General features: G+C 40.6%; 1 protein-coding gene across 1 annotated transcript in view; it reads right to left on the bottom strand.

The window, feature by feature from the left end:
- Nucleotides 1-20942, bottom strand: part of LOC122562216 (dynein axonemal heavy chain 17-like) — a 464703-nt gene that overhangs the window by 291042 nt on the left and 152719 nt on the right. The window contains exons 25-29 of the mRNA XM_043714924.1: nt 14739-14891; nt 11021-11269; nt 10090-10212; nt 6801-7148; nt 278-369 (exon numbers count right to left, since the gene is read on the bottom strand). Of these exons, the coding sequence (XP_043570859.1) occupies nt 278-369; nt 6801-7148; nt 10090-10212; nt 11021-11269; nt 14739-14891 (965 nt within the window). The remainder of the gene's footprint in view (nt 1-277; nt 370-6800; nt 7149-10089; nt 10213-11020; nt 11270-14738; nt 14892-20942) is intronic.

The following is a 20942-nucleotide window of genomic DNA, read 5'->3' as shown; positions in this document are numbered from 1 at the left end:
CTTGACCTCTTTCCACCTATCGCATTTCCAACGCCCCTCCCCCAAGTCCCTCCTCCCCACCTTTTATCTTAGCCTGCTGGACACACTTTCCTCATTCCTGAAGAAGGGCTTATGCCCGAAACATCGATTCTCCTGTTCCCTGAATGCTGCCTGACCTGCTGCGCTGTTCCAGCAACACATTTTCAGCACTTAATGGCTATGTCCTATGGACTATTGCTGAATGAAGAGAGTGTAAGTTCATAATATAAAAGAAGAAATAAATAAAGCAGCCACTAACCGTCCCTGTAGCTCTTCCAATCTGTCATACAAACCAGGTTTATTTGTTGCTACCACAACATTTGGAGTCTTTATTGCATCTGCCATGATTTCCTGCAGAGTATAAAATGGTACATTAGCCACCTAACAGTGCATTTTTAATGTTTCAAGTGGACTAGTCCTTCAAATATTAGTTTGGCTTAGTTCACATCACAAATGGCACAAGTTTAATCACAATTTATCTGATTTTATTATGTTATCCATTTACTCTGTCATTCTTGTTCAAGATATAGAGGATACCTCCCAAAATAAGATTCAGAAATGGCGATTCTACATCAATGTACTTTAAGACTCAACTCCCAAAAATCTTTTCATAGTTGTAGGACACTTCCACATGAGGAACAAAAGCTTTAAAAGTAAGCTTTGTAATGACAGCTAATCAAGATCTAACACAAACAAGAACAGTAACAGCTTACATTTATATACACTTTAACATAGAAAATTGTCTGAAAATCCTTCATATGGTTGTACTCAGACAAAAATGGACACTAAGACAAAAAGGTGACAATAAAAGGGATGTTCAGAAGCTTGAAGAGAGATCATAAAGGCAGAGGTGCCAACAAGTGTGGGAGTTTAATAGTTTAGCAATGGAAGGGGAATGATCAGTTTTCCCAGTTCAGGGTATTTCTAGTTTTTATTTAGCTGTAGCAGTTACAAGATGTTGGAGTCCAGAAGTGTTGCAAGCTTCAGTAAAGGATTCTACTGATTTTCTCTGAAATCTCTGAAATCAATGAGAAAGATGTAGCATTTCTCAGTAAAATTACATCTATGATGGTTTCAAATTGAAAGAGGTATACCCTTGTACAAATTAGTGACAGACCAGAGATGTAAAATTTTAGAAATCAGCAATGATGACTTTAAAAATGGGAAAATTAGCATTTGAGAGTAAATGGTCAAGAAATATATAAACAGACAGCAAGAGCTTCTCAAACAGTATAAAAAGGAAGAATAGAAAAGGTTGATTCATTAGAGGGTGTGCATGGTGAATTTTAATCAAAAGCAAGGAAATACCAAAGATGTTAAACAAACATTTTAAATCTTTCTTCATTGTGAAAAAATTCTAATAATAAATGAAAATCAAAAGGATTAAAGGAGAAATGAACTGAGAACAATCATTGTGACAAGTGTAAAATCTCTATTTAAGAAAGGAATTTGACAAAAAGCATGGAACCATAGACTTGAGAGGTGGTGGCATAGCGGTATTGTAAACCACAGATTTAGAGTGCATCGGTTTACACGTTACCAGAGAAGATGATGAAATTTAAACTTAATTCATAAACTTGAATTTAAAAATAAATGCCAGTTTAATTATAATGATGAAACCTTTGTTGATTGTCATAAAAAACTTATCTGGTTCATTAATGTTCTTCAAGGAAGGAACATCTGTCATCCTTACTTGGTCTGATTTGCATATGATTTAAAATCCATTGCAGTATGGTTGACTCTTAAATATCCTCTGAAATGATCTCACAAGCCACTCAGTTGTATCTAACCACAACAAGGTTTGACAAAAGCAATGACATCAGGCAGATCATCTGACATTGACCAATGTGAAGTAATTCCACAGAGGCCAGTGTACTGTCACCAAGTCACCCTTTATTTACATGTAGATTAGATTAGATTAGATTACTTACAGTGTGGAAACAGGCCCTTCGGCCCAACAAGTCCACACCGACCCGCCGAAGCGTAACCCACCCATACCCCTACATTTACCCCTTTACCTAACACTACGGGCAATTTAGCATGGCCAATTCACCTGACTTGCACATCTTTGGACTGTGGGAGGAAACCGGAGCCCCCGGAGGAAACCCACGCAGACACGGGGAGAACGTGCAAACTCCACACAGTCAGTCGCCTGAGTCGGGAATTGAACCCGGGTCTCTGGCGCTACGAGGCAGCAGTGCTAACCACTGTGCCACCGTGCCGCCCACATGTGTGTAGTACTTGACACTGCTCCAACTTCCTCAGAGCCAGCTCTCAGGATCAACAGTATCCCTGACACTCCTGTTTTTATCTGTCAACCAGAGCTCCCTAATTGAATCAGTTCCACACCTTGCTGACCAGGTTACCATCACTACGTTCCTCCCCATTGAAGTCCAGGGACATAGGTCTGTTTTATTTTCTTGTAGCCTGTCCAGGGACATTTTCACTATGGGTCCAGTTCCTTCAACTCACCCTCGGATGCAGGCAGTGCCTGCAACATCTTGGAAGATATTCATCCACTTCTTCAGGTGGTAAAGGTGTTGAGGTGCAACATCCTCTGTGTCCATCTCAGACTCTAAAGTTACTTTGTAACTAGAGAGACGGAGATAAACCACAGGTTCTGATGGGCTTCCCAGCTGTTCTGAGGGGTCGGGTTTGTTTTGCTTCTTCCCTGTTCATGGTCCACATGCTTGTTCAGGTCCGCCTCTATCCAAACTTTACACGTCATGGGACCTGACCTTGTGGCAAATTTGCCTCTTACCTTTGCAAAGCCATTTCCGTGGTTTTGACACAAAACTTCATCCCCTGAAGTAAATTGTCCACCTCTTTTAGGGGAGTATTGTGTCCAGTATTGTTGTCCCTGGTGCTGTTTCACCCTGCTCCCCAAGTCTGGGAAAATAGATTAGATTACTTACAGTGTGGAAACAGGCCCCTCAGCCCAACAAGTCCACACCAACCCTCCAAAGAGCAACCCAGCCAGACCCATTCCCCTACATTTACCCCTTCACCTAAAACTACAGGCAATTTAGCATGGCCAATTCACCTAACCTGCACATTTTTGGACTGTGGAGGAAACCGGAGCACCCAGAGGAAACCCACGCAGACACGGGGAGAATGTGCAAACTCCACACAGACAGTTGCCTGAGGCGGGAATTGAACGCTGGTCTCTGGCGCTGTGAGGCAGCAGTGCTAACCACTGTGCCACTGTGCCACCATGCCACACACATTTTTAACCTCATGCATAGTCTTCTCCCCAGAAGCAATTCTGGTGAAACTTTCCCTGTAGTTGCATGAGGAGTGATTTGAAAGGCAAATAGGAACTGGGATAGTTTGGTATCGAGTGAAGCTGTAGGCTGTAACTTTAAACCTGCCTTCAAAATTTGGAGACCTTTTTCCATCAGACCATTGGGCAATGGATGGTATGGAGCTGTCCTTAAATGCCAAATCCCATTCATCATGAGGAAATATTCAAATTCCCTGCTGGTAAATGATGGTCTATTGTCTATGACCAACATTTCCGGGAACCCCTTTATTGCAAAAGATGTTTATGGCTTTTCTACCATCATCCTCATGCTTGATGAATGAACTTTCTGCACATGCAACCACTTTGAGTGGGTGTCCACAATGACAAAGAATGTTAAGCCTATGAAAGGGCCCACATAGTTGATGTGCAACCAAGTCTAGGATTTACCCAGCCATTCCCAAGAAAGCTGAGGAGTTGCTTCTGTTAAGTCTTGTCCTTGTTAGCAGCTTGGGCACTGCCCATCAACGTAGCTATATCGGCATCTAATCCTGGCCAGCAGACATAACTTCTCATCAATATCTTCATTTTGGACACCCCTGGATGACTCTGGCAGCGACTTCATTCAAGACAATTACTCTTGCTCCAATAATAAATGCCATCCTGTACAGTTTTCTGGTCTCACTGGGTCCAAAAAGATTTCAGTTCTGGTTGTGATGGCCCTTTTGTTTCCCTTATCACTACCAGTTGTTTTAGTATTGCCAGGACTGGATCATTTTGCGCTCACAGTCTGATGTTGTCCTCAGTGAGCAGAACAGTGTCCAGAAAGTATAAAATCAGAATGGTCTTTTCCAGTTCCAGCACCACCGGTGATGTCTCTGCCAGCAGCAGGAGACGGCTCAAGGCTTCCGCATTTGCTACTTGGCATCCTGAATAATATTCCAGCTTGTAATTGTACGCACTTAGAATGAGCCCACTGTTGAATTTGACCTGTAGTTATTGATGGTATGGCCCTGTCCTGATTGAGGAGCCTCAGCATGGGTTTGTGGTCCATTACTATTTCGAATTTACATCTATGAAGGCATTGGTGGAACTTTCTCACACCAAAGATGACCGCTAAACCTTCCTTCTTTATCTGGGCATACTGGTACTCCCAATGAGCTGGGAAGCATATGCAATTAGACATTCCTTTCCATTGAGCCATCCGTGAGCCAACACTACACTGGTATCATACAGGGAGGCATCGTATGTCAGTACCAGATCTTACTTGGGATTATAGTATGCCAACTCTTCAGACATTGATTGCTGCTTCTTCACTTCCCTAAAAGTTACACCTTGGTTACAAGACTATTTCCAAGGTTGACCCTTTTTCAAGACAGATGTAAGGGTGGCAGGCTGAAGCCAGGTTATATATGAACCTTTCAGAATAATTCACCATTCCAAAGAAAGACCTAAGCTCCAGCACAGAGGTGCAAGTCAGGACATCTTTGATCGACCTCACTTTATCTTCCAATGGATGTAACCTGGTCTTGTCAACTCTGTAGCCAAAGTAGGTCACTTAGGGTATCTGGAACACACATTTTTCCTTTATAAAATGTACGCACACCTGGGAGAAATGTCTAAGAAATACGTCCAAGTTCTCTCATTACAATTTATTGGTCTTCCCTTATTAGTACATCACCCAGGTAAATGGCAATGTGGGACAGATCCTTGTAAAATGTTCTCCATCATCCCCTGAAAAATGGCATAGGCTGATGATACCCCAAATTCAGTCTCATACATTGGTACAAACCCTTATGGGTATTAATTGTGGCATACTTCTGGCGATCCTCATTTAAACATAATTGCAGGATTGCATGGCTCATCCACCTCATGGGGTCTGGAGTGAATATTAAGGACTCTCAGGGCAACTTCCTCTTGACTGTATACAACTGTGCTGCCACCTCTGCTGAGTCTGTCCGGCCAGTGGGACAGGACACATCCCGGGTGGTGATCGCCTTGTCTGGGACATTGTCTATGAGAATGACTGTGTCAGTCTGTTTCTTCTCTCGTCTGTGGGACAACTCTCCCAATTTTGGTACTAACCCCCAGACATTAGTAAGAAAGACTTTACAGAGTCAACATAGATATTTCTGCCATTGTCTTTTCCGGTGCCTAGGCCAATGCCAACTCGTCCATCAGTTTCATCTCTTTGTTCAGACTTTGTAGCAATTCATAAAATCATAGATTCCTGACAGTGTTAAAGCAGGCTATTCAACCCAACAAGTCCACACCGCCTCTCTGAAGACCATTTCACCCAGGTCCACCACCCTAACCCTGCATTTCCCATGGCTAATCCACCTAGCCTTTACATCCCTCGACACTATGGGCAATTTAGCATGGCACCCATACCCACCTAACCTGCATATCGTCGGATTTTGGGAGGAAACCCATGCACACATGGGGAGAATGTGCAGATTCCACACAGGCAGTCGTTCAAGGCTAGAATCAAACCCAGATCACTGGTTCTCTAAGGAAGTAGTGTTATCCACTGAGACACCATGCTGCCCAATTGATACAACTGAGTGACTTGCTAGGCCATTTCAGAGTGCAGTTGAAAGTCAACCACATTGCTGTGGATCTGGAATCACATGTGGGCCAGACCAGGTGAGGGCAGCAGATCTCCTTCCCTAGTGAGCCAGATGGATTTCTCCAACAATTGACAATGTATTTATGGTCATCATGAGATACTTAATTCCAGATTTTACTTTTATTGAATTCAAATTCCACCATCTTTCTGGTCCCCAGAATCTTAGACTATTAATCCAGAAATTCAGCTAACAATGAAACCACTAGGCTATCGCCTCCCATTTATACTGCCCTGCATTCTGATCTGGCTTGCATACAAATTGACCTGTAAGTATACTCAAGAACAGAACCTCTTCACAACTAGGGGACTGCCTATAGCTAAAGGAAGAGGAGCATAGGAAACTTTACAATTCAGATTAATTAGTTGGCATCCAATAAGAACTTCCCTTGAGTAAAAGAGATATGCCGTCATTTTCAATGTTAATACGATTGAAATGACAACATTCATTTTGTGATTGCAAGCTTTTGGAATATTGTCACCTTTTTCTTAGATGAGATGTCATCAACACTGTCAATGCTAGTATTTGTTGCCCAACCCAGATTGAAATGAATGGCTTGTTATTGGCAATAAAGAGTCAATAATGAATTGGGAGTCAGATGTAGCCAGACAATGTAAGGATTTCAGATTTCCTTCACCAAATACCTGCACTGAACCAGATAGGTTTATCAACAAAAAAACAAATTAATGATCACCAAAAACTAGCTTTTAATTCCAAATTCTATTAATATTCCAACAGCTGCTATGGTCAGATTTGAATCCATATCCCCAAAGGAATTGAATTTAGTCTTCTGAGTCATTAGACCAGTGACAGTATCACTATGCCACCCTCTCCCTTTAAATGATCCATTTAGAACAATAACTGACGAATCAAACAATGACTGTTTTTACATTTTTGCTGTGAAAACTACATACTTTAAAGTCAACATCAATCACTTCAAAACGCTTGCTGTCCTCAGGCAGCTGCATACGGATGTCTTCAGAACCAATAAAAATGCTCTCAAGATGAACCCAAGTTCTCTGAACTTCAAACCATATTGAAATGACTGCATCTGCTGTAGACAACTTTTGTTGCCAGCTTGAGACCTCTTTGAGGAAATATGCAATATATTTAGAAGTTATTAAGTTTTGCAACTGAACTTGATTGTCCTCCAATGTCTCTACTAGTTCATCACTTCCTTTTAATAACATAATTCCTGTCCTGCCATGAACTTCATGTTCAAATTCCATGGCACTCCAAATGTTATCGAGCTGACCTAACACCTGTAAAATACAGAATTAAACATTTGTTTTGTTAAAGTTAATCAATTTATCCTTTTAAATTTGTAATTTTTGATGTTTAATTTTAATAAAATATGCACACATAATAACTTCAGTACACACAGACCAAGCAATAGCATGGTAATGAAGTGGGCGGTTGTTAGAACTCATGCGGAGGTTGGAGGCACTGTGATGATCTGCAAGGCTGAGAGTTACTTGACTAGCACATTCGAGAAAATGGTCACATCTCTGCTTAAGATCATGGAGGAATGTGACCGCCAGGAAGATTAAGAGAGCCAGGCAAGTAGTAAGGAGTCCCCTGAGAAGATCTTGTTTATTCAGGTAATTGGTTTATATTTCAGATAATGGTGAGGGAGACCATTTCTTGGAGGAGTGGAGTAGAGCAAAATCAGTTACATCATGGCTGTGCTGGAAGGGAGGAAGAAAGAGGCAGAGCAGTATTGATAGGGAATTCTTTAGTTAAAGGATCATGTCGGCATTTCTGTGGCCACAGACATGACACCAAGATTATATGTTGCCTCTCTAGTGCTAGGTTAAAGACTATCATGGAATGCAGGACAGTCTTCGGGGGCAGGAGAACTGTCAGAGATCATCGTTAACATTGGTACCAATGACTTTAGTAGAAAGAGGGATGAGGTCCTGAAAACGCACTTCAGATAGCTAGGAAGATTGAATGGCAGTACCTCAAAAGCAGTAATCTCAGAAATTCTCCCAGTCCCATAAGAGTGAGCATAGGAATAAGAGAACTGAGTAACTGAATTTGCAGCTGGAGAACTAGTATAAGCAAGAGGAAGGGTGACAGATTTCAGAGGCATTGGGCATAATTCTGTGGCAGATGGGATCTGTACAAAATGTATCTAACATCCTCACAACGGGATTTAATAATGCAGTTACGAAGGATTTAAACTAAATTGGTACAGGGAAGGAAGCAAAGAAGAAGCTCAGAGTGAAGCAAAACTGTTAATAGGAAGTAGAAATATAGCAAGCACAAATAAAATCCAGATGAAGCAAAGTATCAAATGGGATCAGAATAGAGAATATTATTAAAAGGCAGAATTAAAGAAACTCCATTTAAATGCAGATTAGATTTGCAAAAAGGTTGTTGATTTAAAGACACAAATTGAGGTGAATGAGTGTAATTTATTTGCCATTACAGAGATGTATAGAGCATATGTACTTGTGTATAGGGTCACTAAATTGAGAACTGAACATCTAAGAATACTTGGAACTTAGGAGGGATAAGCAAAAGGGGAAATGGAAATGAGGCCAGATAGCCCTCCTCAAAAAAAAAGCAGTCATAAATTTGTAAACGGAGATCTTCAAAGAACCAAAGGTGCAACCCTTCCTTCTTACACAAGTACCTTCTATTTCAGAAGAAATCCCAATAGTCTAAAAATGTGAATCCCTGCCCCAGCAACTCAGCCACACATTCATCTGCCCGATTCTCCTATTCCATTTCTCACTAGCACATTGCAAGGGGGAGTAATCCAGAATTTCCAACCCTTGAGTTCTTAATTTTTAAGCTCCTGCGTAATTTCCTGTATTCTCTTCATAACCTCATCCCTTTCTCTACTTATGTCATTGGTACCAACATGCACTCTAACCTCCTGCTGGTCACCCTCCCCTTTCAGAATATTTGTACCCACCCCAAGATATCCTTGACCCTGGCAACAAGAGAACAACACACCATCCTAGGTTTTACAATCAGTTTGGGCACAGAAAAGATTTACAAGATGTTGCTGGGACTGAAGGATTTGAGCTATAGGGAGAAGCTGGGGATCATTCCTCGGAGCATTGGTGGCTGAAAGGTGACATTATTCATCAGGGGCATGAATAAAGTGAATAACCAAGGTCTTTTTCCCAGGGTAGAAGAGTCCAAAACTAGAGGGCATAGGTTTAAGATGAGAGGGGAAAGGTATAAAAGGGACTTGAGGAGCAACATTTTCATGCAGAGGGTAGTACTTGTATGGAATGAGCTGCCAGAGGAAGTGGTGGAAGCTGGTACAATTACAACATTTAAAAGGCATCTTTCATGAATAGGAAGGGTTTAGAGGGCAATGGGCTAAATACTGGCAAAGAGGACTAGATTAATTTAAGAAATCTGGTCAGCATGGACGAGTTGGACCAAAGTGTTTATTTCCACACTGTATGATACTATGACTCTATGACTCTAAATCTCCCCAGCAGGATATTGGTCTCCTCCCAATTCAAATGCAATACTTCCTTCTTATACAAGTAACTTCTACTTCAGAAGAAATCACAATAGTCCAAAAATGTGAATCCTTGCCCCATGTATCAGCAGCTCAGCCATGCATTCATCTGCTCTATTCTCCTATTCTATTTCTCATTAGTATGTGGAGTAATCTGGAATTTCCAACCCTTGAGGTCCTACTTTTTAATCTCCTGCTAAATTTCCTATATTCTCTACAGAACCTCATCCCTTTTTCTACATATGTCATTGGTAACAAAACGCACAATGACCTCCTGCCTGTCACTCTCCTCTTTCAGAATATTTGCACCTGCTCCTAGACATCCTTCACTCTGGCACCAGGGAGGCAACACAACATTCTGATGTCTCACTGATGGCCATAGAAATGTTGATCTGTGCTCCTGATGTTGCAGATAAATGGGCACTGTTTTCTCACAGATCATGTCCAGATCAATTTTGGGAGAGTTACCTTTATGCAATAGTTAATTATAAAAATAGTTATTAAAAATCAGCATTCCCAATGTAAAACTTTGACCAGATGCATAATTTAAGAATTCACAGGGAAATGCGACTGAATTCTATTGGATTTTCTATCTGTTGAACGTGCAAATTCCAAAAATCTACCCTTATTGCATGATGAGCATACTGTTGAAAATGGAAAGTTCTAAGTATTCAAGGGATTTTCTTTTTCCAGCTAATTAATGCATTAAATACCTTTTCCATTCCAGACTCTTTCACAGATTTATCGACAATGTTGCGTACTTCATCTTCAAAGTTATGCAATTGCAGACTCAATAAATCTGCGAGAGTTGTTTCGTCTGACATCACAAAATTGACCTACAAAACAATGAAAGGAAGTAAATAATTTCATATTTTCTCTACACTTCTTAAAATCAAATTACTCTTCCTTTCAAAAATCAATTTCCCTTCCATTTCTCAATACATTGAGTACAGTGATGTACTTTTTCAGTTGCAAGTGTCCTCTTCTACCTGATTGAAATTGTAATCTTATCCTTCCAACATATTTTTCTCAGTGGAACCACCAAATGTGAAAAAATGGAACAGAAGCTCAGCTGAACTTTTCCTCTTTTTAGCCAAAGGCACAGCAGATGAGAACATCAAACAACACTTCAGATTTTCTCATACAATTTAACTACAGACTGGTCTCAAAAGTCCTGGAACTCAACAGGGCAGAGTCAAATTTACACACATAGTGCATGCAGGATTACAACTGGGTGTTGGCAGTGCTGAGATTCCTCCCCATTTAGAACTTCAGCAATAAAGGACATTAGGAGTTCAAAGGTTTACTCTAGAAATTTCTTACTTTATGCCATTGAAAAGCCTCAGTTAATATTTGGAATGAATTGAAAAGTATTCTAAAGGCCTCATCCACTTCCTAAAATAAGGTTATTAATGCCAAATAAGAATGATTAAATTTTGTAATCATATTCAGCTTGATTCTGTTTTCAAATCACCAAAGCTAAAGAGCAGAAAAATAAGACAGGAGTGTACAAAACTGTCAGATTGCATCTCAGGATATCCAGTGCTCTAAATGACTCAAGTGAGAAATGTGTGACCGGAAATTGTAGGCCACACTTTCTGCATTTTTATTTAAATAAACAAAATATGCCCCAATGTTTGGTACCTTTGTTGCCTGCATGAGTTGTTGCCAGTGACGTTCCCTTATAGCTGGGTTCTGCAATTCACTTACAGCTTTCAATGAAGTCATTGTGTTCTTTATTAAGTTGTCTAGACCAGAATAAACATCCCATGCCCTTATCTCTTTATCCATACTTCTCAAGTCTTTCACAAACTTCTTACAATCTGCATCCATGTTCTCCACACTAATGTTTTTCCATTTGGTGGTCTTCCAATCTTCAATGGTTAGGCTAACCTGTATAATGGAGGTAATTTGTGAAAATAGGAATGTATTTGTTACATCTTTCAGAGAGAAAAATAGCTGTACTAAATAAACTTAGTAAAAGTTAAAGTTAGGTTTTGAGAAGGTTTGGCCAAAAAAACAGACAGTTGACCTTTGTGAGAGTCATACATTCGAACTGTTAACTCTGGATCTTACAGCTTTCAATGAAGCTGAACTGCTGAACTATTGATAATGTGCAGATAAATCATATTTTCACTGCAACATAAGAGTTCTCATGCGATTTTGTTTAATTATCTTTATCCACCATTTTGAACATGTTAATTTGCACCTCCAGGGAAATGAGACGCAAGCTTGAACTTACTAGCCCAGAGGTATGGACACTACAATTGCACCACAAAAGCCCTTATAAGACCATTGTTTCTTTATTTATAAAGATAAATAAATCCATCACCAAATTACGGAATTTGCCAATTAACAAATTACAAACACTGCCCAGCAGCAATGAGATAATAACAAAAGATCAAAAGGAACCAAGGAAAGGAACTAAATCAAAATAGTGTTATGAGGAAATAATGCAATCCAGCCCCCATGATACCCAGCTCTCCTTCAAAACTTTGAAGATACTTGTGATTGTAATGAGGTCAACCAGGTAGACCTCATTGAATATGAGTTCCCCAAATTAGGCTGTTAATCTGGTCCAATCAAGGAGCCCTGGCTGACAGACAAGCAGGAGTGTTGTTCAGGAATGACAGAGAAGGAAAAAGAGCAAGGAGTGTAGCAGCATTAATTGATAAGAATGTTATAGTTCTAAATTAAAAATATATATTCAATGATTCTAGTAATGAATATGTCAGGCTTGAAAAGAAAAAGATAAACAGGAGTGTCAGAGGTTTTGTTCTATCTGAGAGCTGGCTCTGAGGAAGCTGAATCAGCATCAAGGACTCGCCACATGTAAATAAAGGGTGACTTGGTGATGGGATACTGACCTCTGTGGAGTTATTTTAATACTGGTAGACAATGTATGCTCCCCCTTCAAAGACATCTGGTTGTGGATTAATCTCAAAAATGAGGAAGGCAGTTGGGAACTATGACCTACTCCACAGCCCACTGCCTGGACTAGTTGATGGCTACCTTAGCCAGGTCCACTTGCACCATCATTTCTCAGATATGAAGCAGTCTGTGCCCATGTGCAGCAGGACTGGGCAATATTCAGTTTTGAGCAAATAAATGACAAATAACATGTGTAACACACAGCTACAAGGTAGTCACCATCTCCAACGAGAGAATTTCACCAGCCCCCTTGACACTCAATGGTATTACCATTATTGAATCCCCACTATCAATGTCCTGGGGTTGCCATTGATCTGAAACTTTACTGTACCAGCCATATAAATGCTGTATCTATATGAAATGGTTAAAGGCTTGGGATTCTGTGGCAATACCTGTCCACCATCTACAAGGCACAAGTCTTGTAGATCAGATACTTTTCATTTGTCTAAATTGCTTCAATTTCAACATCACTCAAAAAAACCTTGATATTACCTCAAATAAAACAGCTGCTTAATTGGCACTTTGTCCCATACCTTATACATTCACTCCCAATATCACCGAGGCACAGTGGATCTCATGGAGAATCTGAGGCAAAAAGCTCACAAATCCAAATACATCCCTCCTCCACAGTTCCCAAGCTCTTGATCTAAAATTTCCACATTGCTTGCCAAATGTTTTGCAGGTCCCTAGCAGGATTTAGGCCTGTACCATTTTTATACCCAAGCTATGTAAATGATCTGAGACTGGAACATCCTTGGCAATCCACCTATGACATTACCGGTGTGCCTCTGTCATACTTTGCCTGCTGACCAGTCATCAGAGTCCTAGGCACTGATTTTTGCTTTTATATTCAAAAACAAGATGTGCCCATTGCTATCTAGGCCAGCATTTACTGCCTATCCCTAAATAACCTTGAGAAGGTGATGATATGGTGCTTTCTTGAATTGTTGCAGTTCATGTGATATGGGTACACTCACATTGCTGTTAGGAAGGGAGCTCCAGGATCTTAACTGATTGATAGTGAAGGAATAGGAATATATATCTGAGGAAAACCAGTGTACTGGACTGGAACTTGCAGATACTGGTGTTCATACGCATCTGCTGCCCTTGTCATCAGTGGCATCACTTATAACATACAGTGCAACAATTCTTCATGACTACTCTTAAAACACCTTCCAATCCCAAACCATTTACCACCTGGAAGAACAAGGAACCACCTGGAAGGATAAGTTTCAGTTGTAAAGAGAGATTGGATAGATTTTCCTTGACGCAAATGAAACTGAATGGGGGAGGGGGGGGACATGACTGAGATGTACAAAATAATGTGTGTCATAGATAAGCAGACGAGAAGAAACCTCTCCCCTTGGTGAAGGATCAATGACTGGGGTCAGTGATTTAAGGTAAGGGACAGGAAATTTAGACAGGATGTGAGAATTTTCTTTTCACCGAGAGGGTGGTGGGAATCTGGAACTTACTGGCTGTAAGTGTGGTAGAGGCACAAACCCTCATAAGAAGCATTTAAGAACTATTTAGATGCATTTTTGCTATGCCAATTTATACAAGTCAATGAGCCAAATGCTGGAAAATACTTTAGAATAGTTTATGCGCTTGACTTTGATTGGCAGAGACTCAATGGGCTAAAGGCCTTTTTCTGTTCTATAGATCTCTATTACTGTAGCCTGAATTACTGTAGTCCTTCTTGATTTGTTCACTTCCATCACTCAGCTTCTTACTGTTCTTCCAATCACAGACTTCCCTCATTTGTTTGTTTCTGATAGGTACATTATGAGCAAGCACAAGAGTGAACCTATCTCTGATTAGAGAGGTAGGTCCTCATGGATTCTTACTGATCCAACTATGAGGGTGACTTCTCTAATAGGTTACCCCTGCAATTGAATATTCTTTGATAATTTGGCTACTTTTGGGGGCGAATTCATACTTGACTTCCATCAATCTTGGATATTGGTTGTTTAAATGGGCAAGGTATAGGACAATTTCTGCAGTGTTATTTGCTATTTTGTGTTCTTTATCAATGAAATCTTATCCTCAAACATTATATTCAACAAAGAGTAACTGCCATTAATAGCCACTTATTTATTTCGCACACTATATTATCTGTTTCTTCACTCTTACATTAATAGAAAACTGGGCAGCCAAAGAATGAAGTGCTGATGAAAACATGGGCCCAAGTGATACTATATCTCTTGTCCTCATCTTAGTAAGGCCCAGCACAAGGCACCAACTTTGTGCATATGATTGATGTTCTACTCCAAAAGCCACTCAGTTAAATTCTTTGACAGAGCATCTACATTGAAAATATTCATCTACCTCTACATCGTCATGAAGAAATTGCGCTTACTAATGATCAGTCTGTCCAATTATATCATGTTTAAAATTGTAAATCTGAAGTTGAATAATTATCAAAACTTACAAGGATAACCATGTCCCACAGATCTTTCAATAATACTATTTCTTTGCGGCAGGCTTTTAACTGTTTACAATCAGGAACAGAAACTTCAAATAGAGCAGCTGACTGTGCTAGTGCTTGCAATTCAACTTCCATGGCAACAATTTTCTTTTGAGCCTGTAGAGGAATTAGGAAAGACATTTAAATATTTGGAAATTTCACATCAATTTCTATTTCTACTTTAAATACAATCTCTATGTACTTAATAATGAACAAACAGTAGACAGTTTTTGGATTCATAAGAGAATGAATAATAGTACAGATGCTAAATCACAGAAGTAATCTACCTAAAGAGACGATGAGGTGCTTAGAAGTGGAAGTATACTATATGAGCAGGGATATATGGTTGAAAGAACTGAGGGAAGATTGTGGAGGAATTTGAAAGTATGGATAATGATTTTGAGTCAATTTGCTTAGTCAGCTATGTGGTATATTCATCGGCATAAATATTCATGCATATCTTGTGGTACATTAGTTTAATTTATTAGAGTAGATATAAATGAGAGTTAACCTTTAAAAAGTCAGTTCAGTCCACACATATCAATAGCTGATTACACAACAAAAGGATGAAAAGATTAACAGTACTTGGATCACCCATTTGAGCTCAGACTGCTTTCTATTATTACTCCACATAAAATTTTGAAAAATTCTGACCAAAAGAAGTCAAGTAACCACTCAGAGTAACCAAACCAGAAGAATATGGCACACTGAAAAATGAAAGGAAGTCAAAAACCTTTCTGATACAGATCTCAAAAACCTCCTGGAGGTGAGGGAGAGTAGTATGCACATACACCTAGGTGCACATGTGAAAATGTCAGTTTGGGATATCACGGGATGTAAGTGGCACTTGGTTCCAACTTCCTCATTTCCAGAACTCAGAGCTGTTGCTGAAAGAAATTCATATTCCACAGATTGGAAGAAGATAAGCATCTCATTCTTTCTCACCCTGTTCATGAGCAGTTTTGCACACTCTCAAAACAACATTACATGATACTCAAATTAAGCTGACCTGTAACTCAGCTTTTGCAAAAATGGGATTGAAACACCTCTAGTGGCAAAAAAATGCACAGCCTAAAATTTCTTGCTCCACTATCTTTGAAAGTTGCCACTCAGGTGGATAGAGCTTGTAAGAAGGCCTTGGTGTATTAGCGTTCATTAGCAGAGGGATTGAATTCAAGAGTCGTGAAGTGATGTTGTAGCTGTACAGGACCTTGGTTAGACCACATTTGGAGTACTGTGTGCAGTTCTGGTCGCCTCACTTTAGAAAAGATGTGGAAGCTTTGGAGAGGGTGCAGAGAAGATTTACCAGGATGTTGCCTGGAATGGAGAATAGCTATGAGGATAGGTTGAGAGTGCTATGCCTTTTCTCATTGGAATGGCGAAGGATGAGGGGTGACTTGATAGAGGTTTATAAGATGATCAGAGGAATAGATAGAGTAGACAGTCAGAAACTTTTTCCCTGGGTACAACAGAGTGTTACAAGGGGACATAAATTTAAGGTGAAGGGTGGAAGGTATAGAGGGGATGTCAGGGGTAGATTCTTTACCCAGAGAGTGGTGGGGGCATGGAATGCGCTGCCTGTGGGAGTGGCAGAGTCAGAATCATTGGCGACCTTTAAGCGGCAATTGGATAGGTACATAGATGTGTGCTTAAGCTAGGACAAATGTTCGGCACAACATCGTGGGCCGAAGGGCCTGTTCTGTGCTGTATTGTTCTATGTTCTATGTACTAAAATATGCTGATGGCTCGGGTTTGGTTTTTAAAAACTATATAAGCAGTCACAATGTCCAGCTTTATCAAACCAGTGCAACCTTTGTAAGAAAATAGGACTTTTCCACAGAATGTACAAAAGTCAAAAATAACTACTGAACCACGGAATTGCTAACATACACATACAGGTTAACATCTTACGGAAGGCATCTGTGGAAGCAAACATATAACAAAAGATTGACTTCTATTAGAATGAATATCATTATATAAGGATACGTCAGACCTTTGGAATGTTTGAATTAACCTCTCCTAAGGATTCTAATGTCAGAGGAGCAGAGCAGCACCCCAAAAATACTTACTAACGTATTGAACTTTTGAACTAGATATGGCTTTTTAACAAGGCATGCAAGGTATCCTAGCTGATAATTGAGTCATAAATCATAGAGACCTACCATACAGTAATAGTCCCTACGATCCAAGCAGTCAATGCCAACCATAATCCCAAATTAAACTAGTCCCACCTCCCTACGCTTAGCCCATATCACCATGACACATGGTTATAGTGCAGCAGGTTTATTTGAAATCACAACTTTCTGAGCATAGCCCTTTTGTCAGGTGAAGTGAGAGAGATGCACACAGATACAAAATTTATAGGCAGGCAGATCAATGGTAGAGAGATCAAAAGATCATACAAATGATGAGAGTGGAGTGTCGAATAATAAGTCTCTGCAGGTAACCAGAAGTGTCAGATGGTGTGAGTAAAGTGTCAGCAGCTGAATAACAAGTGAAGGGATGACCTATAATCCAATTAAATGAGGCAGAGAGATAATTTAAAAAAAGAAAGGTGGTGCTGGAGAGAAACCAAATGATTGGAATAATATGATTGTATGAGAGTAGCCGTCAAGGATCTAACCAAAGTAACAAGTAATCCAAAACTATACAAAGTAATTAAGGTGAGAGATCATAACAATTTATCAAGGTGATGGTGTCAAAACAGGACAGTAAGGAAAATGTAACGGATACAGAACAGTGTGTTGGAGTCATATATCGCATGATATGGACCCAAGATCACAATTCAGATTGTCTTCATGGATATGGAATTTAGCTATCAGTTTCTGCTTGGCGATTCTGCACTGTTGCATATCTCAAAGACTGCCTTGGAGGACACTTACCCTAATATCGGAGACTGAATATCCTTGACCACTGAAGTGTTCCCCAACTAAGAGGGAACATACCTGTCTGGCAATTGTTGTGTGATGTCCATTCATCCATTGTCGTAGTGTCTGCATGGTCTCACCAATATATCATGCCTCGGAGCATCCTTGCCTGCAGCATATGAGATCAACAACATTGACCAAGTCTGCCATGTACATGGTGGGTGGTGTTCCCACGTGTGATTGTAGTATGTTTCTTGATGATCTGACATGGTTGCCATGGCCAGGGCTCTGTGGTATTGCAGTCACTGTTGTCCTGAAGTTCTGGGTAGTCTGTTGTGAACGATGGTCTGTTTAGGGTTTCGCGATTGTTTGAAGGCGAGAAGTGGAGGCATCAGGATGAGCTTAGCGAAATGCTCATCATCATTGCCAATCTCTCCAAACATTTCTAGTTCACGTACTTATCTAAATGTCTTTTAAACTTTGTAACTGTACTCACATCCATCACTTCCTCTGGAAGTTCACTCCACACATGTAACACTCTCTGTGTAAAAAGAATTGCCCCTCGTGTCTTCCTCCGCTCACGTTAATAATATGCCTCTTCTTATTGAAATCCCACCACCCCTTCCCCCTCCCTCCACACCAGGGAAAAGACACCTGTCTTTCATCTTATCTAAATCCCTCATGATTTTATAAACTTCGAGAAGGTCACCTCCTCAACTTCCTATGCTCCAGTGAAAAAAGTCTATCCAGCCTCTAAACTCAAACTTTCCATTGCCAGCAACATCCTGGCAAATCTTTTCTGAACCCTCTCCAGCTTAATAATATCCTTCCTATAACAGAGCAGCCAGAACTGGACACAGTACTCCAGAAGAGACCTCACTAATGTCCTGTAAGGCTTCAACATGTCATCCGAACTCCTATACTCAAAGGTCTGAGCAATGTAAGCAAGCATGCTAAACACCTTCTTAACCAACCTGTCTATATGTGATGCAGCAAATATGCCCCTGAACTACCAAGGTCTCTCCATTCTGCAACACTTTCTAAGGCCATACTTTTAATTGTATAAAGTCTTGCCTTTGGTTGTTTACCAAAATTCAATATCTTGCATTTATCCAAATCAACTATAACCTCTAAGCATGGAATGCACTGACTATCAAAAGATTTGGTGTGAACCCTTATAATATGGCACTTAGTAGGGTGCCAAGCAACTTCAAAGAGTGAGACCTCAAAGAACAGAATTGCAAAAAAAAAATGTAATTACCTCCTCTCAGCAAGAAAACATCTTCTGCAGTTTGTATTCTATATAGTAAGCATGTCTTGAAGGACCTGCTCATGGGTTTTCCTTTCAAGAATACTCAAGAACATGGGTTAAAAGCCAGTTTGAACCTTTGTCTGTGAGTGTTTATGCCCAAAACATCAACTCTCCTGCTCCTCAGATGCTACCTGACATGCTGTGCTTTTCTAGTGCCTCAATGTTTAACTTCGACTCTCCAGCATCTGCAGTCCTCACTTTCTCCTTGGTCTGTGAATGCCAATGTTTGAAGATGTGTGCTGTGAGGGTCACAGTTAAAAAAATCCCTAATCATCCCTGCACTGCAGGTACAAAGAGAGTAAATTTACTTCTCTTTGCTGGAAGCCAGAAGGCAAGTGAAACCACTGAAGGAAATAGGATAAAGGTCCTTCAGCTTTTCACAGAACCCTAGACTGATCATTATGACTTTTTAACCATTTTTGGACTTGTCATTTATTGCAGTTAACCAAGTGCAAGTGAACAATGAAGGGAAGCCAATTCACCCCTCCTCACCTTGGAGTTTGACAACTTGGAGCACCCCATCTAGAACCATAATCAATTGGGAAACCTCATCCAGGAACTGATTATAATGAAGTGGGAGATGGCACAGGGCAGGGTGACACTAGACACACAAGATGACCGCTGAACCATAAATTGGATACTTGACATATATGGCTACCGGACCACAATATGGAGAGAGACAGCAGAGCAAACATAGATACTGCCTGGGGCCACCAGAATGCCAGCATAATGCACTCACAACTTAGTTGATTAGTTTAAGGTGAGTGGGGGAGAGAATACACATGAGTAGCATATATTGCCTGCCGAAGTGTCTGGGTCCAGCCAACACCTTTGATAGAAATGCTATCTGATATGGACTCAACACAAAGTGCTAATAGCCAGGGCTGCAGTAATCGTCCTTCTCAGGAAGAGCGATTAGCACCCATTACTACAGCAATGGACATCCACGCAGACATTGAAATTGACAATGTCTGCACTGAAACCTACAACAACCGCGCTGAAATCAACAAAAGCTGCGCTGGAGCTGACAATGACTGCATCGAAACTATCAACAATTCTGCAATGTTGACAACAAACAAATTATGTTACAGAAACAATAACCTCATCACTGACCTATTATATCACAAAATGTATAAAAGTATCTTGACATGTGCTCCAGGTTGAGAGAAGAACCACTGCTGACCACTGTGCTGTTGGTGTCTTTCTCTCCCCAGAGCACCGGTATTTCTTTGTACAATAAACTCTGTCATTGAACACTGACTCTGACTCCGAGGCTGGTGATTTTCCCCACAACAACTGGCACTGAGAGCAGGTTCTTATTATTGGTGTCTAGTCAAAGGCCACGATCAGGGAGCCAGAGCTAGGGTAAGAACCAATTTGTACCTGCAAACGGGAAGAGTCAGACTGGGCTAAAGACACAATTTGAAAGGTATAGTGATTGTAATGTCTAACTTTCTACAGTACTGAGTTAAAAAAAAATCTTAAGTGCGTGTCTGTGGAGAATAAGTGTTAACTGTATTAACTGTTATAAGGAGAAAGTGAAGACTGCAGATGCTGGAGATCAGAGCTTAAAAATGTGTTGCTGGAAAACCGCAGCAGGTCAGGCAGCATCAAAGGAACAGGAGAATCGATGTTTCAGGCATAAGCCCTTCTTCAGGAATGAGGAGGGTGTGCCAAGCAGGCTAAGATAAAAGGTACGGAGGAGGGATTTGGGGGAGGGGCATTGGGAATACAATTGGTGGAAGGAGGTTAAGGTGAGAGTGATAGGCCGGAGTGGGGGTGGGGTCAGAGAGGTCAGGAAGAAGATTGCAGGTTAGGAAGGTGGTGCTGAGTTCAAGGGTTTGGACTGAGACAAGGTGGGGGGAGGGGAAATGAGGAAGCTGGTGAAATCTGAGTTCATCCCTTGTGGTTGGAGGGTTCCTAGGCGGAAGATGAGGTGCTCTTCCTCCAGCCGTCGTGTTGCTATGGTCTGGCGATGGAACACGACAG

The sequence above is a fragment of the Chiloscyllium plagiosum genome, chromosome 24 (assembly GCF_004010195.1).
Source record: "Chiloscyllium plagiosum isolate BGI_BamShark_2017 chromosome 24, ASM401019v2, whole genome shotgun sequence".
NCBI classification, from domain to species: Eukaryota; Metazoa; Chordata; class Chondrichthyes; order Orectolobiformes; family Hemiscylliidae; genus Chiloscyllium; species Chiloscyllium plagiosum.
The sequence above is the reverse complement of the archived record's forward strand: the minus strand, read 5'-3'. Positions and strand labels throughout refer to the sequence as shown.